Source organism: Sesamum indicum, linkage group LG10 (assembly GCF_000512975.1).
Source record: "Sesamum indicum cultivar Zhongzhi No. 13 linkage group LG10, S_indicum_v1.0, whole genome shotgun sequence".
In the NCBI taxonomy this organism is placed as follows: domain Eukaryota; kingdom Viridiplantae; phylum Streptophyta; class Magnoliopsida; order Lamiales; family Pedaliaceae; genus Sesamum; species Sesamum indicum.
The window spans coordinates 14,032,807-14,053,778 of NC_026154.1; the positions used below are offsets into that span (position 1 = coordinate 14,032,807).

The 20,972-nt window shown below is 36.5% G+C and overlaps 2 protein-coding genes and 1 long non-coding RNA gene across 6 annotated transcripts in view; 1 reads left to right on the forward strand and 2 right to left on the reverse strand.

The window, feature by feature from the left end:
- Positions 1–9,853, reverse strand: part of LOC105172810 — a 14,520-nt gene extending 4,667 nt beyond the window's left edge. The window contains exons 1-2 of the long non-coding RNA XR_002287901.1: positions 8,982–9,853; positions 8,538–8,632 (exon numbers count right to left, since the gene is read on the reverse strand). This is a non-coding gene — a long non-coding RNA (uncharacterized LOC105172810). The remainder of the gene's footprint in view (positions 1–8,537; positions 8,633–8,981) is intronic.
- Positions 9,863–10,363, forward strand: LOC105172811 (leucine-rich repeat extensin-like protein 3). The gene has a single exon (XM_011094388.1). It carries the CDS (start codon positions 9,863–9,865, stop codon positions 10,361–10,363), a length of 501 nt encoding a protein of 166 aa, XP_011092690.1.
- Positions 11,461–20,574, reverse strand: LOC105172506 (DExH-box ATP-dependent RNA helicase DExH9). 4 transcript variants are annotated; one of them, XM_011093962.2, is made up of 15 exons: positions 20,405–20,574; positions 19,890–20,173; positions 19,492–19,692; positions 19,164–19,409; positions 18,006–18,341; positions 17,247–17,351; positions 17,022–17,132; positions 16,352–16,602; positions 15,438–15,561; positions 15,070–15,352; positions 14,837–14,991; positions 14,255–14,404; positions 13,874–14,106; positions 12,545–12,809; positions 11,461–12,359 (listed from the first exon to the last, which is right to left on the reverse strand). In XM_011093962.2, the coding sequence occupies exons 2-15, from the start codon at positions 20,163–20,165 to the stop codon at positions 12,081–12,083; spliced, it is 3,015 nt and encodes a 1,004-aa protein (XP_011092264.1). In that variant the 5' UTR covers positions 20,166–20,173; positions 20,405–20,574; the 3' UTR covers positions 11,461–12,080. The 4 variants fall into 4 exon arrangements, with proteins under 4 accessions (XP_011092264.1, XP_011092265.1, XP_011092263.1 ...); XM_011093963.2 differs by having other exon boundaries at positions 19,191–19,409; positions 19,890–20,176; XM_011093961.2 differs by having other exon boundaries at positions 19,890–20,176.

The following is a 20,972-nucleotide window of genomic DNA, read 5'->3' on the forward strand; positions in this document are numbered from 1 at the left end:
TTTATATATGTCATATTAAATAATAATTTTAATTATAAAAAATTATAATTTACTAAGTTGTTGATTAAATTTATTTTTATATAAAGATTAAATGTATAAATAAAAGTACCATAATTTATTACTATCCAAAATAAAATGTATGATATTGATTAATAATTATAATATATGGTCAATTTTAATTATAAAACTAATCAAATATTAAATATAAAATTAAATATATAAAAAAATTAAAAATAAAAAAATATATAAAAAAAATAAAAAAATATTCACCAGCTCGCGAGCTGGTGAACAGGAGCTCGAGCTCAAAGTCGAGCCGGCTCGACTCATCTGCCACCCCTAGTCGTGAACCAACTCAAATTCTGGGACATCCCAATAATTTTCATAATGCACAGGTTCAAATGACTTAAAATATGTATTCCTATAAGCCATTAAATTATAATAATCATTCACCATTAATCGTGTATGCAGCGCATACCTTTTGAGCATGACTATAAGGGATACCAAATTGAGTCCACTTGCCGCAAGAACATTCTTGGTTCGTAATTTTGACAACATGGGTATTGAGTCCATGTCCATTCTGACGTCTTATAATAACCGAGATGAACTGTTGAAACTGATGGTATTTGGTGAAGGTATGCTCAACAGAATTTTGTTGCCACGTGTAAACATCTTATATGCAAAATCTGTCACAGTTGGTTGTTGGCCAACATTATACTATTTTTCACTAACCTCTCACAAAAATAATGGACAGTTCGTTGAAGCGTTCTATTGCTGTCAATGGTAGGCGACGAACCCCTTTCAATATTCCATTAATGCATTCTGACATGTTTATTGTCAAAATACCGCATCGCCATCCACCATCATGAGATGCTGTCCATTTTTCCTTGTTAATCTGGTCTCACAATTCAAACACGGCTAGTTTCGACCTCTTTATCTCTTCCATAATTAGATTAAATTTTCTGATTTGATATTTAAATTCAGCTCTCCAACACGACATTTTTAAACGACTGTTGAAATTAGAACACACATGCCTCAAGCAATACTGGTGCACGCCGTGAGGTGGTACAAAATTCGAACTTTCACGTATTGCTTTAATGATACCAAAACGACGATCAGAAATAAGACACATCCCACGTCGCCCCCGTATAACATGTCTGCTCAATTTTCTAAGAAATCACTTACTTCCAAGATGAATATAATTCTTCATTGACAATTGCAAAAGCAAGAGGGAGCAGTAATCAACATTTCCATCCATGGCAGCAACAATCAACATTTTGTACTTGTATTTTGTGTATAAATGAGTCTCATCTACACTGATAAGTTTGCGACAGTATTGAAATCCTCCGATACATGGTTTGAACGACCAGAAGACGTATCCTAGCACATATACACCGATTGACGGTTGGAAGTCTTTGTGTTCCCATTCAACAATAGTTCTTGAATTAAATGTTTGGAGAGCTCCCATGTATTTGGGTAGCTTCCAAATGGAGCTCTCCCATATGCTGTAATTAATTTCACATGACATCTTCAAACTATACCATATCGCACCATGTATGATCATTCACAGTTTGAATGACATACTTTATTCCATTTGCAGGGTTGCATTTCACATGTCCTAAAAGTAAATAAGCAACATAAATCCTATCTAGATTACCATGTTCGAGGGACATATCATTTAATATACATGTATGGTCCCCTCCTATATTTCGTTATTGCACCGTCCAATTTTTTTGTTTTAAAATCCCTCGCAGCTCCCATCTACACCACATACTTGAAAAAAATAAATATGAATCAATTGGCTAATGATGTATACTTATGCTTATACAAATATACATATATATACCTGGGTTCCGCTGCTTACAAACCATTTTTCACTTGACCTTCGAACTCCTAGTTACAAAATACTCGCGACGTGTATGTCGTATCAAGTGATTTTTATCGCCTCAATTAAAGCTTCTCTATTTTTTAAAAGCATTTTCATATCATGTCTGTTTTCATTCTTGTCATAAATTTTTGCATACTTCATGATCGGTACGTCAATGGAATCCACAGGCACCTCCCGGGATGTTTGTTCAAAAATTGGTATATAACGATAAAATGTTTGCTAAGTAGTTCTGTGTGACATAGTTGGTTCAGAAGATGATGGCGTACCTTGTCCAAATATTTCAGCCACAACATTTATGTCAACATCGTCTGGTCCATCCTCGGATGGAATTGGACATTCCACTGCATCCCGATTCAGAAGCACCATCTGAATTATAAGCAAAAGGGTCTTCTGGCTTAACCTCATGGAGTGTAAAATTTCCGGCAGAGTCTTTTGCCTCAACATCATTTGGTATAAAATTAGAGGTGTCGGGAGTATGTGAGTGTGTAGGCTCTGCGTAATTGATTTCAATATTTTCAAGCTCTTGAGTAACAGTCACCATATTGGGAGTATAATATTTTGCGTCATAATTAGAGGTGTCTACGCCAAAATTGGGATTAGAAGTACCTACTCCAAAATTAGTTATTATACGTACCTGTCAAATTATCGATGTTAGAACATGAAGGAAATCATTGGGTTGCTAAAAGCGCCATGTATTCCCCCTATTATTAACTCATTTGTGGGTCAGTTTCTCCCCACTGTCGACTCATATTTTCATTGACATTTCCCCACTATCGACTCATTTGTGGAGTATCCTCATGATCGATTTGTCGTGATTCGACATAAACTTCCATGAGGGGGAATCCACCAGCAGGGTCAATGAAAAATAACGTGTCGTCATCTTGTGTGCTTTACTTTTAGGACAGGTGAAATGCAACCCCACATATGGAATAAAGCATGTCATCCAAACTGTGAAAGATCATACAGAGTACGATAGACCATACCGAAAGGCATGATACAGTTTGAAGATGGCAAGTGAAATTGTTTACGGCACATGGGAGAACTTAGTTCGAAAGCTACCTAAATACATGGAGCTCTCCAAAAATATAATCTAGGAACTATTGTTGAATGGGAACACAAAGCCTTCCAACCTTCAATCGGTGCATAAGTCTTCTGGGCATTCAAATCGTGTATTGAAGGGTTCCAATACTGTCGCAAACTTATCATTATAGATGAGACCCATTTATACACAAAGTATAAGCACATGTTTCGACTCACGAATTGCATCTGTTAGAAATTGGATAGCATAAATCTTTAAAAAATTCTAAGAGTGGAGAAAAATAATTTGTATTATCTTCAACGATTTTGTGAAGATATCAGCAACTTGATCTTAAGACTTTACATACTCGAGCTTCACTTCTTCCTTCGATATGCATTCTCGAATAAAATGATACCTAGTATCAATATGTTTGCTCCTCTCATGAAGCACGAATTATTTGCCAATGCAATTGCCGACTTGTTATCAACATAAATTTCCGTCGGACCTTCTTGGGAAAATTTGAGTTTTTTCAACAAACTCCTCAACCAAATAGCGTGACAAACACATGATGTTGCAGCCACATACTCCACTTCACATGTTGAAAGAGTCATAATAGGCTGTTTTTTTTAGTTCCACGTGAATGCTAAATTTTCTATAAAGAAAACAAACTCGATAGTACTTTTCTGACTATCAACATCACCGACCCAATCACTATCACAATAGCCAACAAGCTTAAAATCTTGAGAATTACCATAGAAAATTCCATGATCAATCATACCTTTAATATAACTAAGAATCTTTTTTGCCACCTTCAAATGTGATGAAGTAGGAGCCTCCATGTACCGACTAACAAGTCCAACACCAAAGAGAATATTCGGTCTCGTACAAGTATCTTAAACTTCCAATGAGACTTTTGAAAATATTGGATTAATTTTCTCACCATCTTCATAAAAAGACAGCTTTACTCCACACTCCACTGGGATGCTCACCGGCTTGCATTTCTCTATTTCGAATATCTTGAGAATTTCTTTCGCATATGCTTCTTGCGAAATAAATATTCCATCTTCTGGTTGCTTCACTTCGATGCCAAGATAGTAGGACATCAAACCAATATCTGTTATCTCAAATTCTTTTGACATAGCTCTCTTGAAATCATCGACCATCTTTGGAATGTTTTCTGTAAAAATCAATCATCCACGTACAAAGTCGTATATCACAATTTTTGCTCATCTTTACATAGAGAGCATGCTCGTTGGACATTTTTCAAAACTATTTTGTCGAAAATATTGATCAATTTGACTGTTCCATGCGCGCGGGGCTTGCTTCAAGCCGCAAAGAGCTTTCTTCAATTTTTAGCACCTTGTTTTCTTGGCCTTGTACCACGTAACCTGGAGGTTGAGTAAATATACTTCTTCCTTCAAAACTCCATTTAGAAAAGCAGATTTCACATCTATTTGATGGATTTTCCAGTGATTTTGGGCTGCAACTGAAATGATCAACCGAATTGACTCTAGGCGAGCAACAAGAGCAAATACTTCATCGTAGTCAATTTCTATCTTTTGTTTATACCATTTTGCCACCAATCTTGCCTTGTATTTATCAATCTCGCCTTTTGTATTTCTCTTTATTTTGCACACCCACTTTACTCCAATGGCGTTCTTGTCTTTTGCTAATGGTACAAGTTCCCAAGTATCATTATTTGTGATTGCTTTTATTTTTTCATCCATAGCTTCCTCCATTTTCTTTCATAAGTAGCATCTTCATAACTTAAGGGCTCAGTTTCTGCAATTAAGCAATATTGAGTAAAATCACTCAAGTTTACCTCTTCATGAGCATCATAAATGTCTCTCAAGCTTCTAAATTTTCGAGGCCCTTCACTCGAACTTGCTTCATCAACATGTGCATTTTGTGTTGGTGGTGTTGGTGGTGGAGTGTTCGTTTCTGTCGAGTCTTCTTCTTCCTCCTCGTCATAAAAAAAGTGCTATATTCAGTCTCCCTTTTTGAAGTACTCCACTCCCAAACACCTTCTTCATCAAACTCTATATCTCTGCTGATGACAATATCCCCAGTGATTGGATACGCAACTTGTAGCCTTTAGAACTTTGATCATACCCAATGAAGAGATACTTTTCACTTTTATTATCAAGTGTAGTTCTTTTCACATCAGAAATATGCGTGTAAGCAATACTTCCAAACATCCTCAAGTGTGAAACACTAGGCTTGTATCCACTCCAAGCTTCTTGAGGAGTCGTACCACGAACACTTTTAGTGTGACACGGATTCATCAAGTAGACAGTACAAGAAACAGCTTCAACCCAATATTTATTTGGCATGTTCTTATTTTTCAACATGCTCCTCACCATGTTGAGAATGGTACGATTCTTTCTTTCCGCCACTCCATTTTGTTGTGGTGAGTATGGAGTTATCATGGGACGATAAATGTCATGCTCTTTACAAAAGGTTTTGAATTCATTTGATGTGAATTCTCCACCACGATAGGATCGAAGAGCTTTGATTTGATAACCACTTTGTTTCTCCACCATCAATTTGAACTTTTTAAATATTCCAAACACCTTTGATTTTGCCTTCAAAAAATACACACATGTTTTTCGAGAATAATCATCAATAAAAAGTACAAAATACTTTTTCTCACCAAATGATAATGGATTGATTGGTGTATCAACTCCAATGGATGTTGAGCCCTTGTCAAAGACTCCTTCGAAAAACTCTTTCTTGCTTGTTTGCCAAAAAGACATCCTTCATAAAATTGATTAGGATGGTCTATAGAAGGCATTCCTTTCATCATTCTTCCTTTACTCATCAATTTCAACCCATCAAAATTTAAATGCCCAAATCTCATATGTCATAGCCAAGATAGATCTTTGTAGCAAGATTTCAAGCACATAGGAACACCACTTTGAATGTTAAGCAAAAACATTCAATTTTTTGTCATAGCCACCTTAGCAATCATTCTCCCATTTTCGTCTTTCATTGTCAAACATTTATCTTTCAAGTGAATATCATAATTCTTCTCCAACAATTGACCCAAACTTAAAATATTACTTCTCATGGCCGGCGCATAAAACACATTTGAAACTAATTGATGACTTCCATCTTTTGAACGAATCAAGATCGTACCTTTTCCCTTTACTTGGACTTTCGAATAGTCTCCAAAGGTTATACGCCTGTTGATTCATCAAATTTCACGAATAATTTTTTTCTTCCACAAATGTTACTACTTACACCAGAATCGAGATACCAATCTTCATTTTTATTTTGATTTATTTTGTATGCTAGAAGCAAAGTATCTCCATCTTCTTTTACATTACTGCTCTTCACAAAATTATTTGTCTCCTCCACTTTATTTCTACATTCCCAAGCATAATAGCCAAGACGATGACAAAAAAACACTCAACTTTGAATTTGTCATACCTTATTTGATTTGACCTATTACCTCAGCGATTTCTTCCTCTTCCATGGGTTCTTCCTTGATTGGAATTTTGACTCCTCTCGTTATATGAGGTATTTTTGTCACTTCGTTCTCCTCTTCCATGACCACGTCCTCGACTTTGTCTTCGAGATCCTCCACGTCCTTGACCTCTATGGGATATTCCTTGATTTGTCTCCTTCAAAGATAGATTTGCCTTTAAAGCTTGTTCAACATTCTTTCTTCATTAGCTTGCAATGATCCGGCAAGTTCATCAATGATCATATTCTCTAAATCCTTAGATTCTTCGATGGCAACCACGATGTAATTAAATTTTGGATCCAATGATCTCAAAATTTTTGCAACAATGCGATCATCTTTCATATCTTCTCCATATATTTTCATTTGATTCGTGATAGTCGAGACTCTTGAAATGTAATTCGAAATAGGTTCGGAATCCCTCATGCGTAGAGATTCAAACTCCTCTCTCAATGTTTGGAGACGCACCTTCTTTACTTTATCAACACCTTTGAAGGAAGCTTGAAGAGTTTCCCATGCTTGCTTGGAAGTAGTTGCCGCAGCAACTTCTTCCAACATTTTTCATCCAAACTTTGATGGATGAGGGTGAGTGCCTTTTGATCCTTCTTCTTTGCGGATTCATCATTTTCATCTACGCCATTCTCCATAGGATCCCATGCTTCATATACTCCAAGCAAAGGCTTCATTCTTATGCACCAATATAATTATCATAATTATCCTTGATGAGAGATGGAACAACAAATGGAGTTCCATTGGACATCTTCAAGCTTTGCTCCAAACACAAATTGGCTCTAATACCAATTTGTTAAAAATTGGAGAGCATAAATCTTTAAAAAATTCTAAGAGTGGAGAAAACTAATTTGTACTATCTTCTAACTTTAGTTCTTGACTGCTTACAAAATGATGGGTATTTATAGGTGATATCCAAGATGTATCTTACACATATTCATTAATCAAAATTAACTCAACTAATAAATTAAGTGCATGTATTGACCAAGAGTTCAAAGGTCATTCATGCATTCTCCAATGTTTATCTAAAACTTATTTATGAACTTTAATTATTTAATTAATCTAGTTTATATTTTCAACAGCATCTGTGACTCGTTATATTTATATTATATAATTTATTTATTTTTTAATAATAAAAAAATAATTAACCCAATGATTTCTTCTCTTAATCTAAATTTAAAATTATATTATGGAATTATCATATTTAATCAATTAAAAAACAAACAAGAAATCAAAACGTTTACAAGTCTCCCATATTTTTCACTTATTCAATATGATCAATGTACATTTTCAGTTATTGTAACCCAATAGCATTTTTAATAATCAAACATCAAAATTGTTTGTTCTTAGCCATTTCCTTATTACACCAACTAATTTGTTGCTTAAAAGAGTTGATGGTATTATATTACTATATTTTATTAGATATAATCTTAACTAAACATATTTTAACAAAATGAATTCATTCATATCCATAAATACTGTCTTCTAGGGGATACTCTTTCTTATATAGCTTCAGACCTATCTAATCCATAGAGATAGTGTGATTTCAAAAGCCAGTTCATTATAATACAAATTTACATAACCTCATAAAAATTACAATCAAATGGTTATATTTTAGGTATTACAAAGATTACAAGGAACATGCCCACTTTCATAACAGCAGAGATCTACTAAGAACTATCTCTCTTCTAAATGTTTTGTTCAATAATTGTCCATAATTTTAAAAGAGCATCTGTGTCTATGATATATGCACACACATGAAAGCCCATTTTCTGCAACTATACAAACATTATATCATAGAATCTTTTTATATTAGACAAGTGGTTCTTCTAAATTCATGATATTTTCAAAATCTAAATCCAATACAGTAACAATATTATTTACATAATTTCCACTAAAAGTCGCTATTATACAAATATTTTAGGCTGATAAATAGATATCGAGAGGAAAAGCAAAACTAGGAATCTAGCAATCCAATAAATGAATTTCGAAAATTCCATCAATCCATAAAATCTTATCAAGAACAAAGTGTAAGTTAAGGTTTCAAATTAATACATTTCAAAATACAAGATATCGTAAATTCATAGAAAAGTAAAATTCAGCATTTTTCCATGTAAAGAAAAGCTGTAAGCACAAGAGAGGAAAGAGATGCTACAAACCTCAGTTTGAAGAATTGATTTGGATGTTGTATACAAAAGCTCCCATTTCCCATTTAGAAGATTTGTTCTTGAGCGGTTCCTTCACTGCCTGCAATCTGAAACAGAAACAGAAAGATGTAAAAATTCTTGATTCCCAAATTGCAGGAACCACTCCGAAAGTTCAAAAATTAAATATTTAATGAATTTTACGACAAATATATGAATACAGTTGAGAGAATTAAGAATTGGGCTTTTAGATATAAAAGTTTAAATTGAGAGGATTGATTAATTTCACATTGCAATAGTTTTAGGTTTCAAGAATTCCAAGAATATCAAAATTAGTTCAACATTTTGTTATAAAATTTAATAACCACATTGAAAAGTATACTGTATTTCAGTTCGTACATTCACCCTTCAAATAACCACCAGAAAGCAAAGAATAGAAACAGCCGACGAAATACCCACCTTATCAACACGCTGCTGATCCTCCGGCGTTGCGGCGGCGCCGCGATCCAATGGCGCAATAGCCTCAAGAAGCTCCTGCTTCAGCCTCTCAATTTCAGTGCTTTTGACCAAGAAAGACGAAAAGAAAGAAACCCCAGTCCGCCTTATCAACACGCTGCTGATCCTCCGGCGTTGCGGCGGCGCCGCGATCCAATGGCGCAATAGCCTCAAGAAGCTCCTGCTTCAACCTCTCAATTTCAGTGCTTTTGACCAAGAAAGACGAAAAGAAAGAAACCCCAGTCCGCCATTGCCCAGATTTGGGCAAATCTAGGTTTTGATTCACACTATCGCTACGCGAGCGAAGAGGAACATCGCGATTGCGGTTATTTGATGAGAGAGAGAGAAAGCGCTTCGGAGATGATACTGGACTGTGGAGGAGAGTAGGAGGAGATGAGAAACGAAGGGTAGCCGTTATAGCACGAGGGGAAATCAGAATGCGATTTTTTGACCGTTAATAGACCCTCTGATTTGAAATTTTGAAAAGGGAGGAAATTGCAGTTTACCCCTAACTATATAAAGTTGTCATTTCGGTCCCTAAACTATGAAAAAAATGCACTTTGCGTCCTAATGATGCAATTGCAGGGACAAGAAGCAATGAAATTTCAAACTATGGATTGGTGAGGCGCACTAAAGGAAAGGGCAACGGTCAGAAACTTTGAAAATTGCTAGCTTTCCTTAACGGGCAGAAATGCAGCTCCTCCATATGGCTTTTTGAACTCAAATTCATCTTTCACCAATCTTTCTTTGCACACACTCACATTCTCACACAACTTCATCATACAAAATTCTGCACGCACGCACACACACACACACACATGTATAATCAGCCTTGAGACAGCAAGATGAAGATGATCAAAGCCATGAAAAAGCTCAAATTCTGGTCAAGAAAGAAGAGGCAAAAAAGGTATCTTCTTTTCGCAGAATCACCACCTCCACCATCGCGGCCTCCTCCTCCACCGCCACCGTATTACATGCTCCACTGCCCGTACGAGCCGCTTCTGCCATCCGCTCCACCGCTACCGCCTTGGCTCGAATACGATCAGCAATTTGAGGAAATGCCCTCAATATCTGAGGTCAATCCAGCAGATTCTGCAGCCTCAGACAATTCAACAAGCATATCCCATTTCTCTGCTGTACCAGAAATCACTGATCCTCCACAAGTTCAACCCGATACTTCCTACCAACAATATATGGTTCCAACTCCGGTCCACGACACTCCTGTCGTTCCTCAACTCAAGAAATTAGAAAGAGGTGGTGGAAATTTTGGATGTATTCTTGGCTTTGGAGTTCATTTGGTGCGCTGTGTTTTTCCTTGTTTTCATATTCGAGAAGTTGTTAAATAAAGCATGCTATATGCAATATTAGAGAAAACTGTGTAATAATCATCAGTTGGACCTTAGTATTGGCACGCTGCATATCGATAAATAACACTTGACAGATATATGGATACAATCTTTGTCTGCAAAATGATCAGAATTGTCATCTTCAAGCAGATTCAATTCACATCATTTTGAGTTCAATGAATACTAAATCAAAATAATTCATGAGACTCCACCATTCAATAACCACATACACTGCAAATACGTTAGTTGGTAGACGTGCTACACCTCATAATTAGACATCCTGACCAATTGACAGACATACTTTCAAGAAAATGAACTTGTATCAGCAAATTGTGCAGTATTGCACACGGTGTTATCTGGCGACGCCTTTGATCGCAACTTACTGAGCAGTTAACCAACACGATCATCTCATTTTTCTTGCTGCAAAGCAATGATGGAACTCATCATCATTATGTGGGATGCAGTACTTGATGGCGCCAATTGCTCTAATTCCCGTTGCATGGAATGATGGGATATGGATTTTGAACAGCTACTATATCAATTATCTTGCAATAAATCAATAAGGTACATATAATTTTTTGATTTTTTTTGTTAACATAAATAAATTCAGTAAAATTTGATTAACCAATAAACACATTTGTTAGACAAACACAAACTTCAAAAATACTATATGTAATTTCCCCGATCACAGTGTACTTATAATTATACAAAACATCAAGTAATGGGAGCTTGATTCCCAAAAAATAATAAAATTTGAACCTTATCAAGAAGTGGAAGTGCAAGCTTGATGATGGATGATGCAACTTCTGCTGTTGAAGTGAAGGATCTGCAGCTATTGTTGATTCGAGACAAGGGTGCTGGACGAACTCGGATGGATGATGCAACTTCTGCTGTTGAAGTGAAGGATCTGCAGCTATTGTTGATTCGAGACAAGGGTGCTGGACGAACTCGGATGGATGATGCAACTTCTGCTGTTGAAGTGAAGGATCTGCAGCTATTGTTGATTCGAGACAAGGGTGCTGGACGAACTTTGATCCGAGCATACGCAATGTTATAATCTGGTATAAGTAATCTTCTGCATATTTTTTGATACAGAATGAAGCTCGACGTAACAGGTAAGATCGAAATAGTTTATGACATCTAGGCCGTTCAATAACCATACACTGTATAAGTTAGTTGGTGTACCTGTTATGACTCACAGTTAGACATCCTAATCAATTGACAAACTCACCGCAAGAATTTGTGATGGTCAAACTGAACTAGTATCATCAAATTCTGCAGTAAACTACACAGCATTCTGCCAAAAACCGTTCATCCTAGCTTACCTAGGAGATAAATTCAACCCCATCATCTCCTTCCCCTTGCTGGAAGGCGTCAATGATACTCGTCCACACAGCCTGGAGTGTACTGAACTTGATGTAGCTACTGCTCTAGGTCTTGTTGCACTGGTAGAATACAGATTTTGCATAGCTACTAATCGATTGTTTCAGACTCAAAAACACTGATGATATCATAGAAGGAGAGGCCACCTATTCACAAGAGAAGACGGGGCCATCAAGATCATGCGAGTCTCTCTTCTTTAAGGGAGACTCCCCCCATACACTCATTGCTTCATGCTCCACTTCCTCTTTTGCTTGCATCATTTTAACATACCAAACCCAGCTTTCTCTTGCTCCAATCATAAATACATGATATACACAGATACATTATGTGCTGTCTACAAGTATAAAGATGCTGCAAAGACAATATCTCTCTTGATCTTGTTGACAGCATCCTCAAATTTTGCTTCAAGATCTGTTTCACCAATTGATTTGGCTGCTTCTATCAACTGCTGAAGGACTTCCTCCAGTCTCCTAATTGCTCGGATCAAGCTGCCCTCAAAAACAGGAGTCATTTCCATAATTTCATAGAATTTAGATCCTCTGGCCCAAGCATAAACAGCCTCCATCACATCCGGTCTGAAAGAATTCACAAAATTCTCGACATCAATCTGAACCTGCAGTACAAATTTAGTGTGTGTAAGTATAGTTGTAGTCATTTGAACAAATTATATCCAGAAACAAAGAAATCACTTCAATACTCTGTAGCCTTACGCATAAATTTTTCAAGTACTGACTACTATCTTACAAATATTCTTCCCTGCTCAACAATAGTAAGAACAAGAATAAATTCTGCATCTACCTTGCACTCCAGCTGCACCTTAGCCACCTTTCGCGCTGTATCCTGTAATTGTGTAAAAAGTAACTCAAGCTCATCTCGAGGCTTTTGAGCTTCCTGAAGCTTTTCTTGCCACACAAAGCATGAGAGAAGAGATACCATCTCCTCCACCTTTATGTCCTTCAGAACCCCATTGAACATTAGTTCTGTCAACGTCAATTCATCCGCACTGCTAATTTCACAAGCGACTTTCCCCTTTAACTCCACAACGTCATCACTTGTAATATATCTGTATGTTCTCAAGATCTTCAGCATTTTGATAAAGCTACTTTATCATTAAACTAAAGAAAAAGCAGCATTCCGCACAGCAGGAACACAAAAGAATAATACACGGCCAATAGAAGCCACAGCTAATGCAACACGGGAATGTTCTCTATTTTTTAGGCACAACAATAATTCTAAAACATAAAGCCCACTACTGCCAAAAAACATGTCAGGACAGCGTGGATGGTTGAAAAATATCAAGTAACATATGAAACTTAAAAATTTGTAACTCCTGTTAACAGTTATGCAATTCCATATTATGGACGAGTTGCTTTAGTGTCATCAAGATGGTCAAAAGATACAACATGCCTGAAGAAAAAGCTAGGCGAAGCTGACAATAAGAACGGACAAAGCATTTATGATCTTAGAGATGCTCTGGTAAGATTATCAGACTTCTAGGAATAAGTAGGGACAGTTCCCAGCTTACCAATTTGGTAAATAGCCAGTTCCCACTCTTTTTTGGCTTTTATGATCATTATGATCCATGACCTCAGCTTGATTATAAATCAAAGTACACTAAAACAACCATATGCTTATAATGGGACATTGATAGTACAGCTTCTGTTCCTTCTTTTTTCCTTGGAAATGCAAGCTGGTGAAATAGTATTTCTATAATCCTATTGAAGTCTCATATCCTTGTTTTGTCTCCTTCCATTTCCTTTTGGATAGTGATTTTCCTAATAAACTTTATTAATTGAAAATCACGTGCAACGACATGAGAAATAAACTAGGAAGGAAGAAATCAAAACAAGGTGGTAATTGGTTATTGCAATTCCAACCAGAAAAATTCACCTCAAATATATGCAACCAAGAATATCAAAGAAGAAAGTGGAAGCTCAAACTAGTTGAGTCAGTATGGTCAAAATTAATTTCATAAGTCTTAAAAGGATCTCACAACACAAATAGCAGGATCTAGTTCCTAGAAGTATATGAGCAATGCTAATGCACTCTGGTCTTCAACCACAAGCCAAACATATCACATTCATCACAAACACTAAGACATACACAAACATAAAATGGTGATCTTACCCCAGTCTCCTGAGTACTCTTTTCCTGGCTTTAAGTTCATCTTTGAATGCCAAGATAGAGGAAGACCTCAACGTTTTCTTTATAGATTTTATTTTTGCTGTGAGTTCTTTCTTTTTATGCAGAACTTTGAGCTTTTGATCAACCAATGGAGATTTGGCAATTTCATGTTTTTCAAAGAGGTTCTCCAGTGCTTCTATCCTTCTCGCTGCCTTCCTATAAGAGCTGCTCTGAACCTGGAAAGTATGCATTCAAAATGAAACCAGACAGTCAAAAACCTACAACCTAACAAATTATCTAAGACCTTCCTCCGAAAAAACAATAAGAATACAATAAAATTAAAAAATAAAAAATTATCTAAAACCTAAAGGAATTGGTGAAGACCTTCATGTCATCTTCAGGGTCTAGAAGAGGCATGCCTTCTTTTGCAAATCTAGTAAGAACTTCAGATACTTTCTTCAGTGTGTTTTCTCGAGCTTCCAATGGCAGAAGATCTTTTGGTATAACTAGCCGGATACTACTTAAGTTATCAATCTGCTGAAAAAAATTGTTATGTATCACAAGAAGAGAAAAGCTGTTATAATAATAAACTCAAGTTTACATGCATGCAAGCAAGAAACACAACCTGGATATGTACAGTTATGTGAATAAATAATAATGTACAAAAAAGAAATCATAAACCGCACTTAGAGTTCTTACTACACAATACACTACTTTCACATTATCTATAACCTCAACGCCAGGTGGAAATAGTAAATCAGTTTTTAGTTCAACCATTAATTTTTAATTCTACGAAAATCTGGTCGTGGATAAATTAATTGTTCCGCAATCATCTCTCCTCAGAGCCACCAAATCCAATTGTTATTTAACTCTACACATTTGGTAGGAAGTAAATAAGAAAACACAAAACATGTATTCAATAAGAAAATCCATGGAGACATTGCGAAGAAAAGCGCAAGACTTTGCCTGTGAAATAGGAATTGTAATAACAGCAGGTTCTCCAGGCTCCTTTAATGGAAGAATCCTAATTGTTTTTTTAGCAATTTCATCCTTATGTACTCTGCATCTCGTGAGAACATCCACTGTATAGCTTGCATCTTCTGGCTTCTTGTTCGCATCATCTGAGATGAATATTCAAGACCAATGATTATGCTATTGAACAGAAATACATAGGTCATGCTAACTTAAAGCCATCTAACCTTCAGAAACTGCTTTAACCCTCTCGAAGTTTATTATAACTCCCCATGTAACCTCGTCCTTGATAGAGAAGGATGAGGAACTCTCATCATTCTTTGTACATTGGATAGAGACAAGCCTTCCAGGCTGCAGAAAAGGTAAACAATATTTTGGAGAAAACACTAGATCCCGAACATCCTTTTTCAAATCTTTATATTGTTGTAGCAGAGAGTAATAATTTTCTAAGGTATCTTCTTCTTCTATTATAATAGAATCTCTTTCCTCTTCAAGAACTTTTGCTTGTTCCTGCAAGGATAAAGTGAGACATTTAGAACTGATATTATATCTGAACCCCAGTACTCGTATTACAGTAGCCTATGAATTAACTGACCTCAAGATCAGGAATGCTACGGTCTGCTTGAAACTGAAAGAACGAATTACGAAGCAAATTTTCAGGATCACCATCTTCAGCTCGTATTTGATTCAAAAGTGTGTTGTAGCTTAAGTGAAACGCACTGTATTTTAAGGAAACAATCTATCAGGGGGAAAACAAATCATGGTTTTATGCAATTACAAGATGCAAACCCTTTTTCACACATACAATTTGTAGTTAATCATCAGGCGACAGAAAAAAGGTATGAACTCAACTTAAAGCATTTGAATTACACATATAAATGACAAAGCATCTAATGCAAGACTCTTTTAAGCAATAAAAGGTTCAAAATCAAATGCTCAAACACCAGATATTTCAGGGCAAGCAAAAGCTGTGAATCCTTCAAAAACTCAATTTTAAATCAATCTGATATCTCAACTGAGCAATGAACAAGCACTCAAACTGAGAGGAGCTATCCACCTTTATCAGAATAACAAACTTTACCTCAGCCATTCTATCATTTACAACAAAGAATCAACTTATCCCCATGATGGATTAACAACAAGCATGCAACTAAATATATTCAAGCCTGAGGGGAATCACTAATGTGATACAAGGACACATACATCAATATCTAAAGAACATAAAGAAGCTGAAACTATATTAATATTGCAAAAGGTTCCTTCACGACCAAATTGATATATATTTGGATGCTCAGAACAAATCAAGATGTGTCCATTGATTACCAGTAGTTTCTCAACTGAAAGATAAGTAATACATTACGCAGCAAAAAAGAGTTTTCAAATAGCTGACTAAAGATGGAAAATTATTTTAAATGCTACCCACAAATAATGATCTTGCTTTTGACCCACTTTTGAGGGCACATAACAAGCATGTAACAAATAAACAATAAACCATTATTGACAGCTTACCTGTTTAAAGGATCTGCACTTCCTTTTAACATCAATTTAGCTGTAGAAGGTTCTAGCTTCTCATCAACCATAAGGATGCAGATCCCACGTTCATCAATTCCTCGGCGACCAGCACGACCACTCATCTGTATGTACTCTCCACTAGACAACCACCTAAATTTATCTCCATCAAACTTGCGAACATTGGTGAAGACAACAGTTTTTGCTGGCATATTCAACCCTATGCTGAAAGTCTCTGTGGCAAACAAGCACTAAAAGAGACAAAATGAAGAAACACGATCAATAAGAATGAAAAGAGACATAAACTACAGTTCCGCAATCATGCAGCTTTTCGTTCAAATTATTTTCTGGCAGGGAAAGTGAAAGGGGAAAGGTCGGGCTCAGTGCCTTTTAACAAACTAGAGGTGATTATTGCAAAGTAATTATGCAGTCATATCTCTCAATATAACAAGTCATTCTGCACTTTAAACAAAAAACTACTGGAGGTATGCCAAATTTTCAAGGCATGACCACTACGCCACATGAAAAGTGTAAAGTGTTACAAACTAACTCAATGAACTAATATATGCTTTTCCGCTTCTTGGAAAATAGATTTGAACCAGAATATTCATGACATAATGCAGTGGAAATTAAGAACCAGAGGCAATTTAGTAAAATCTCTCCTGCCGACCTTGATGAATCCTTCCTGGAACAAGATTTCAATAACTTCCTTCAGTATGGGGAGCAAACCAGAGTGATGTACACCAATTCCTCTTTTCAACAAGGGCAGCATATTTGAGACCTGGAATAGGTCACAAATGAAACTATTGCATATAACACTTTGAAAAGTATGTAGAAAGATAACATTAATAATAGAAATCACATATAATCTTCCTGTAAAATAAAATAATCTGACCTGTGGCAACTTTTTATCATCATCCGACAGCATATCCATAGCACTCCAGAAAATAGTTTCAATGTTTACTTTCTCATCATCATTATTTAGATCCATTTTAGCCATCTGCTCATAAAGAGAAAGTTGTCACTCTACTAACGAAGGATGGCATATAATCATAACAAATACCTTGAGCTCCACAACTTGACTACATAAAAGAAAAATTGAGAAAATTAAAGGAATCAAGAAGTCAAAACAGAGACTCTCTATAGAGGTATGGGCATCAATTGTACAGACATAGTAGTTGAAATAGTGTTGCATAAAGTGCTCAAGTATGAAGATGGAGGAGCGGGCTTATGATTGACTTCCTAGGAGGTATGCCGGCGCTAGGCTTCTTTTGGATACTTCAGTACATTATCTAAGTACAAAAAATTTTATTACTCAAACTACAGACGAGATGGAGAAGGTTGACAATCTTCTCTCGAAAGCCTCCTATTGCTATTACTTCTTCACATTAGCTTTTTGTTTCTTAAAATCAGAGGAAAGTGGAAAAGGGGGCTCCAGAGCCTCAACATTAGCACTCCAAATTGCTAGAGAACCAAATTTCAGGATTACGCTAAGTCGGGATTTGCTAGGGGACCAGCCATTTCTAACAATACATATAAAAATTAATGTTATAGGGAAAAGACTAAGTGTCAAAAGTGATCCAATAAGAAGAACATTGACCAGTTACTAAGTCTCTTCACCCAGTCTCAAAAGTAGATAAAGGAGAACTAATACCTGCATAGCAAGAAATTCACATTCTCTTTTGCTGAAACTGAAACATATGACAGGATCATACTGGCGTAGGATGATCATTTTCACCATTTTAAATATGTCGCTGTCTTCACCCGCTTTACCCAAAATTAAACCTTTCTGCCATTTTCCATTCTCTTTCCTCTTGTCATCATTGGTTGGAACGAGCGCATTTAAAGCTTTTTGAAAGCTGTCCTCACGGAATTTACCTTTTTCATCAACCACTAAATAAAGACCATCACCTCCAGATGGGAAGACATAATGCTGAAGTGGTGTAGGCCGGTAATCCGTATAAACAATATGACATGGTTGCTGGTGCACCTGCATTATGGTGACGATATCAGTCCATTCACATGCTTCTAGGGTCTAAACTATGAGGCTTAAGTACAAAACTCTAACAGATTCTTTCAGAAAATTTAAATATTTGCGACAATTTGTTCTTTAAGAGACCCCTAAACAACTGGTGTTTGCTTGGCAGGCAATTCAATAAAAGCAAATCTTGAGTTAGAGAAGAAAGATTAAGGAGGAAAGAGGGGTTAAACAGAGTAGAGGTAAACTTTTATTGTGAAACAAACAACTAAAGGAAAGTGCAGCAAGATGTCAAGAACATAGCAAGAAAAGATTTGGAACCCTTCTGTTTAGATGAAGTTTCAAAAGGTGGTCTGCATCAATCTACATCATCACCCGAATTCTCACAGGAATCATTCATAAACCTTTTCCCCTTGTATTTGCACTCTTCCAGCCTCCTTCTGACAGAAACTTGAAACTTTTTCTGACCTCTATTCTCAAATAATGTCATTTTCTTCCCAAGTAACACGCATAAAGCCATCTCAGAGAAAAAGAGGAACTTAAAACATATCCCTGACAGTAAAACTCTAGTACGAGGAACAACAATTAAGCATCTTGGGTCTGTACAGCAGACCACCTAACCCAAAAGTTCAGCAAAATAAGCGCCTGATTTTCCATTTCTAGCCCAAATAGCTGAATGCTAATGAACGATAGTTTCAAGAAAGATCCATTGTCTACTGGCCTTGATACAGGCCATAGAAAACAAAGGAGAAATTTGTTTTCACTGATCTATTTACTCAAAGAGCAGTAGAATATAACAATATTTCAAGTTTGTTGCATCTATAAAGAACTGACCAAAATGGTAAAACAAGTCACAAGCACCTTGGCAACCCAATCAGCAAACTCCTTTGCATTGGGCACTGTAGCTGAGAGGAAAACAAATCGGGAGTTCTTTGGTGCCATAACAATACTCTCTTCCCAAACTACACCTCTCTCTCTGTCTCTCATGTAATGCACTTCATCAAAAATAATCCATGCCACCTCCCTTGTAATCTCCGATCCTTTGTACTGCATGCTTCGCCAAATCTCAGTGGTCATCACCTGAAATAACATTCCAAAACTTAGCTGTGTAGATGATTCAAAAGAACATGCTAGGCAATCATATGCAATATATCAAACCCACCAAGCAAGAAGCATTGGGATCGATGGTGACATCACCTGTCATCAACCCCACATCTGAAAACTCTTCTTTGAACTCTCTGTACTTTTGATTACTAAGAGCCTTAATTGGGGATGTGTATATCACACGTTGCTTATTCCGCAATGACATAGCAATAGCATACAATGCAACGACTGTCTTCCCTGCAGATGTATGCGCAGAGACCTAATAACATCTTCAAAAGCTCAGTCCACGTCCACATTATTTCATTTAAAAAGAAAAGAACCAGGAAACCACTTCCTCTTCTGTTTTTGGATAGAAATACTAAAAATAAAGCCTACTCCCCACCTAACCTTCTCAATCCAAAACCTAGCATTATAACAAAGCTTTAACATTTTTGTAGAGGTGTTCAATAAGAGTACCATGACAGATTCGCCGCTATCGAGACACTTAATAGCTTCCAGCTGGAAAGGGTCAAGCGTAAATGGAAATTCCTTGGCCGGCTTCGAGTGTTCTTGGTTAATCAAACCGGGACCCGACGCACGGGGCACATACCCCTCCGGATACGATACGTCATGAAGGCAAGCCACCGGCTCATCCATCATCCCCACCGAAACATTCTCTCTCTGCTGCTTCAGCGGCGGAGCATCACAATCCTCCTTCGCCTCTCCCAAAGACTTCCTCTTCACTGAACCCATTACTACTACTACTACAAAAGAAGGACAAAATAATCAGTAAAACAGCAACCATATGTAGACCCCACACTCCAATGGTTCAAAGTAACTATACATTCAGCATTCATATGAAAAACTTTAGGGCTTTCCTTCGTAATCACTGCTGCCGGTGACTAGTTACCATTTATTTTACGTGTGAATAGTTATTTCAAATCCGAAGCAGTACCGGCGGCCGGGAAGCAAAGAGACGGTGGAGAGTTTACCTGTGGGCGGCGGCGGCGGAAGGAAGGAAAATCGTTTATCGCTTTTGCCCTCGGCTTCTTGTGGAGACGGAAAAGAGGGAAGACAATGAATGAAGTGCGTTTCCAAATTTTACAGCGGCGGTTGGGGCTAGGGCGGACGGTGTCCTACTCTTGTACCTTTTGACTCAAAGAATCGCGTTTCCTATAAAATTATTATGCTTTTAAACACCGTTTACAGCGCTCCAATTCCAATATACTATTTTCGCCTTATCTTTGTGAAAGATAAATTTAAAACGTAAATACATTTATTTTTTAAAAAATTTAATATAATTCTAAATATTTTTTTTTCAACGACCAGCTTATTTCATTAATATCCGTTAAATTTTCATTGGGTGAATTGACTAAAATGACTCTTTAAATTATAAATTATAATTTTATATATTTTTATAAATTAATATTCTTTATGAATTATTTACTCTATATGCCTTCAAATCCTTTTACATTTTTCAAAATATTTTTTTATTTAAAAATATATAAGGGTAAAGTAGTAATGTCCACCTCTAGGAGCTAATAATTCTTTTTCATTTGA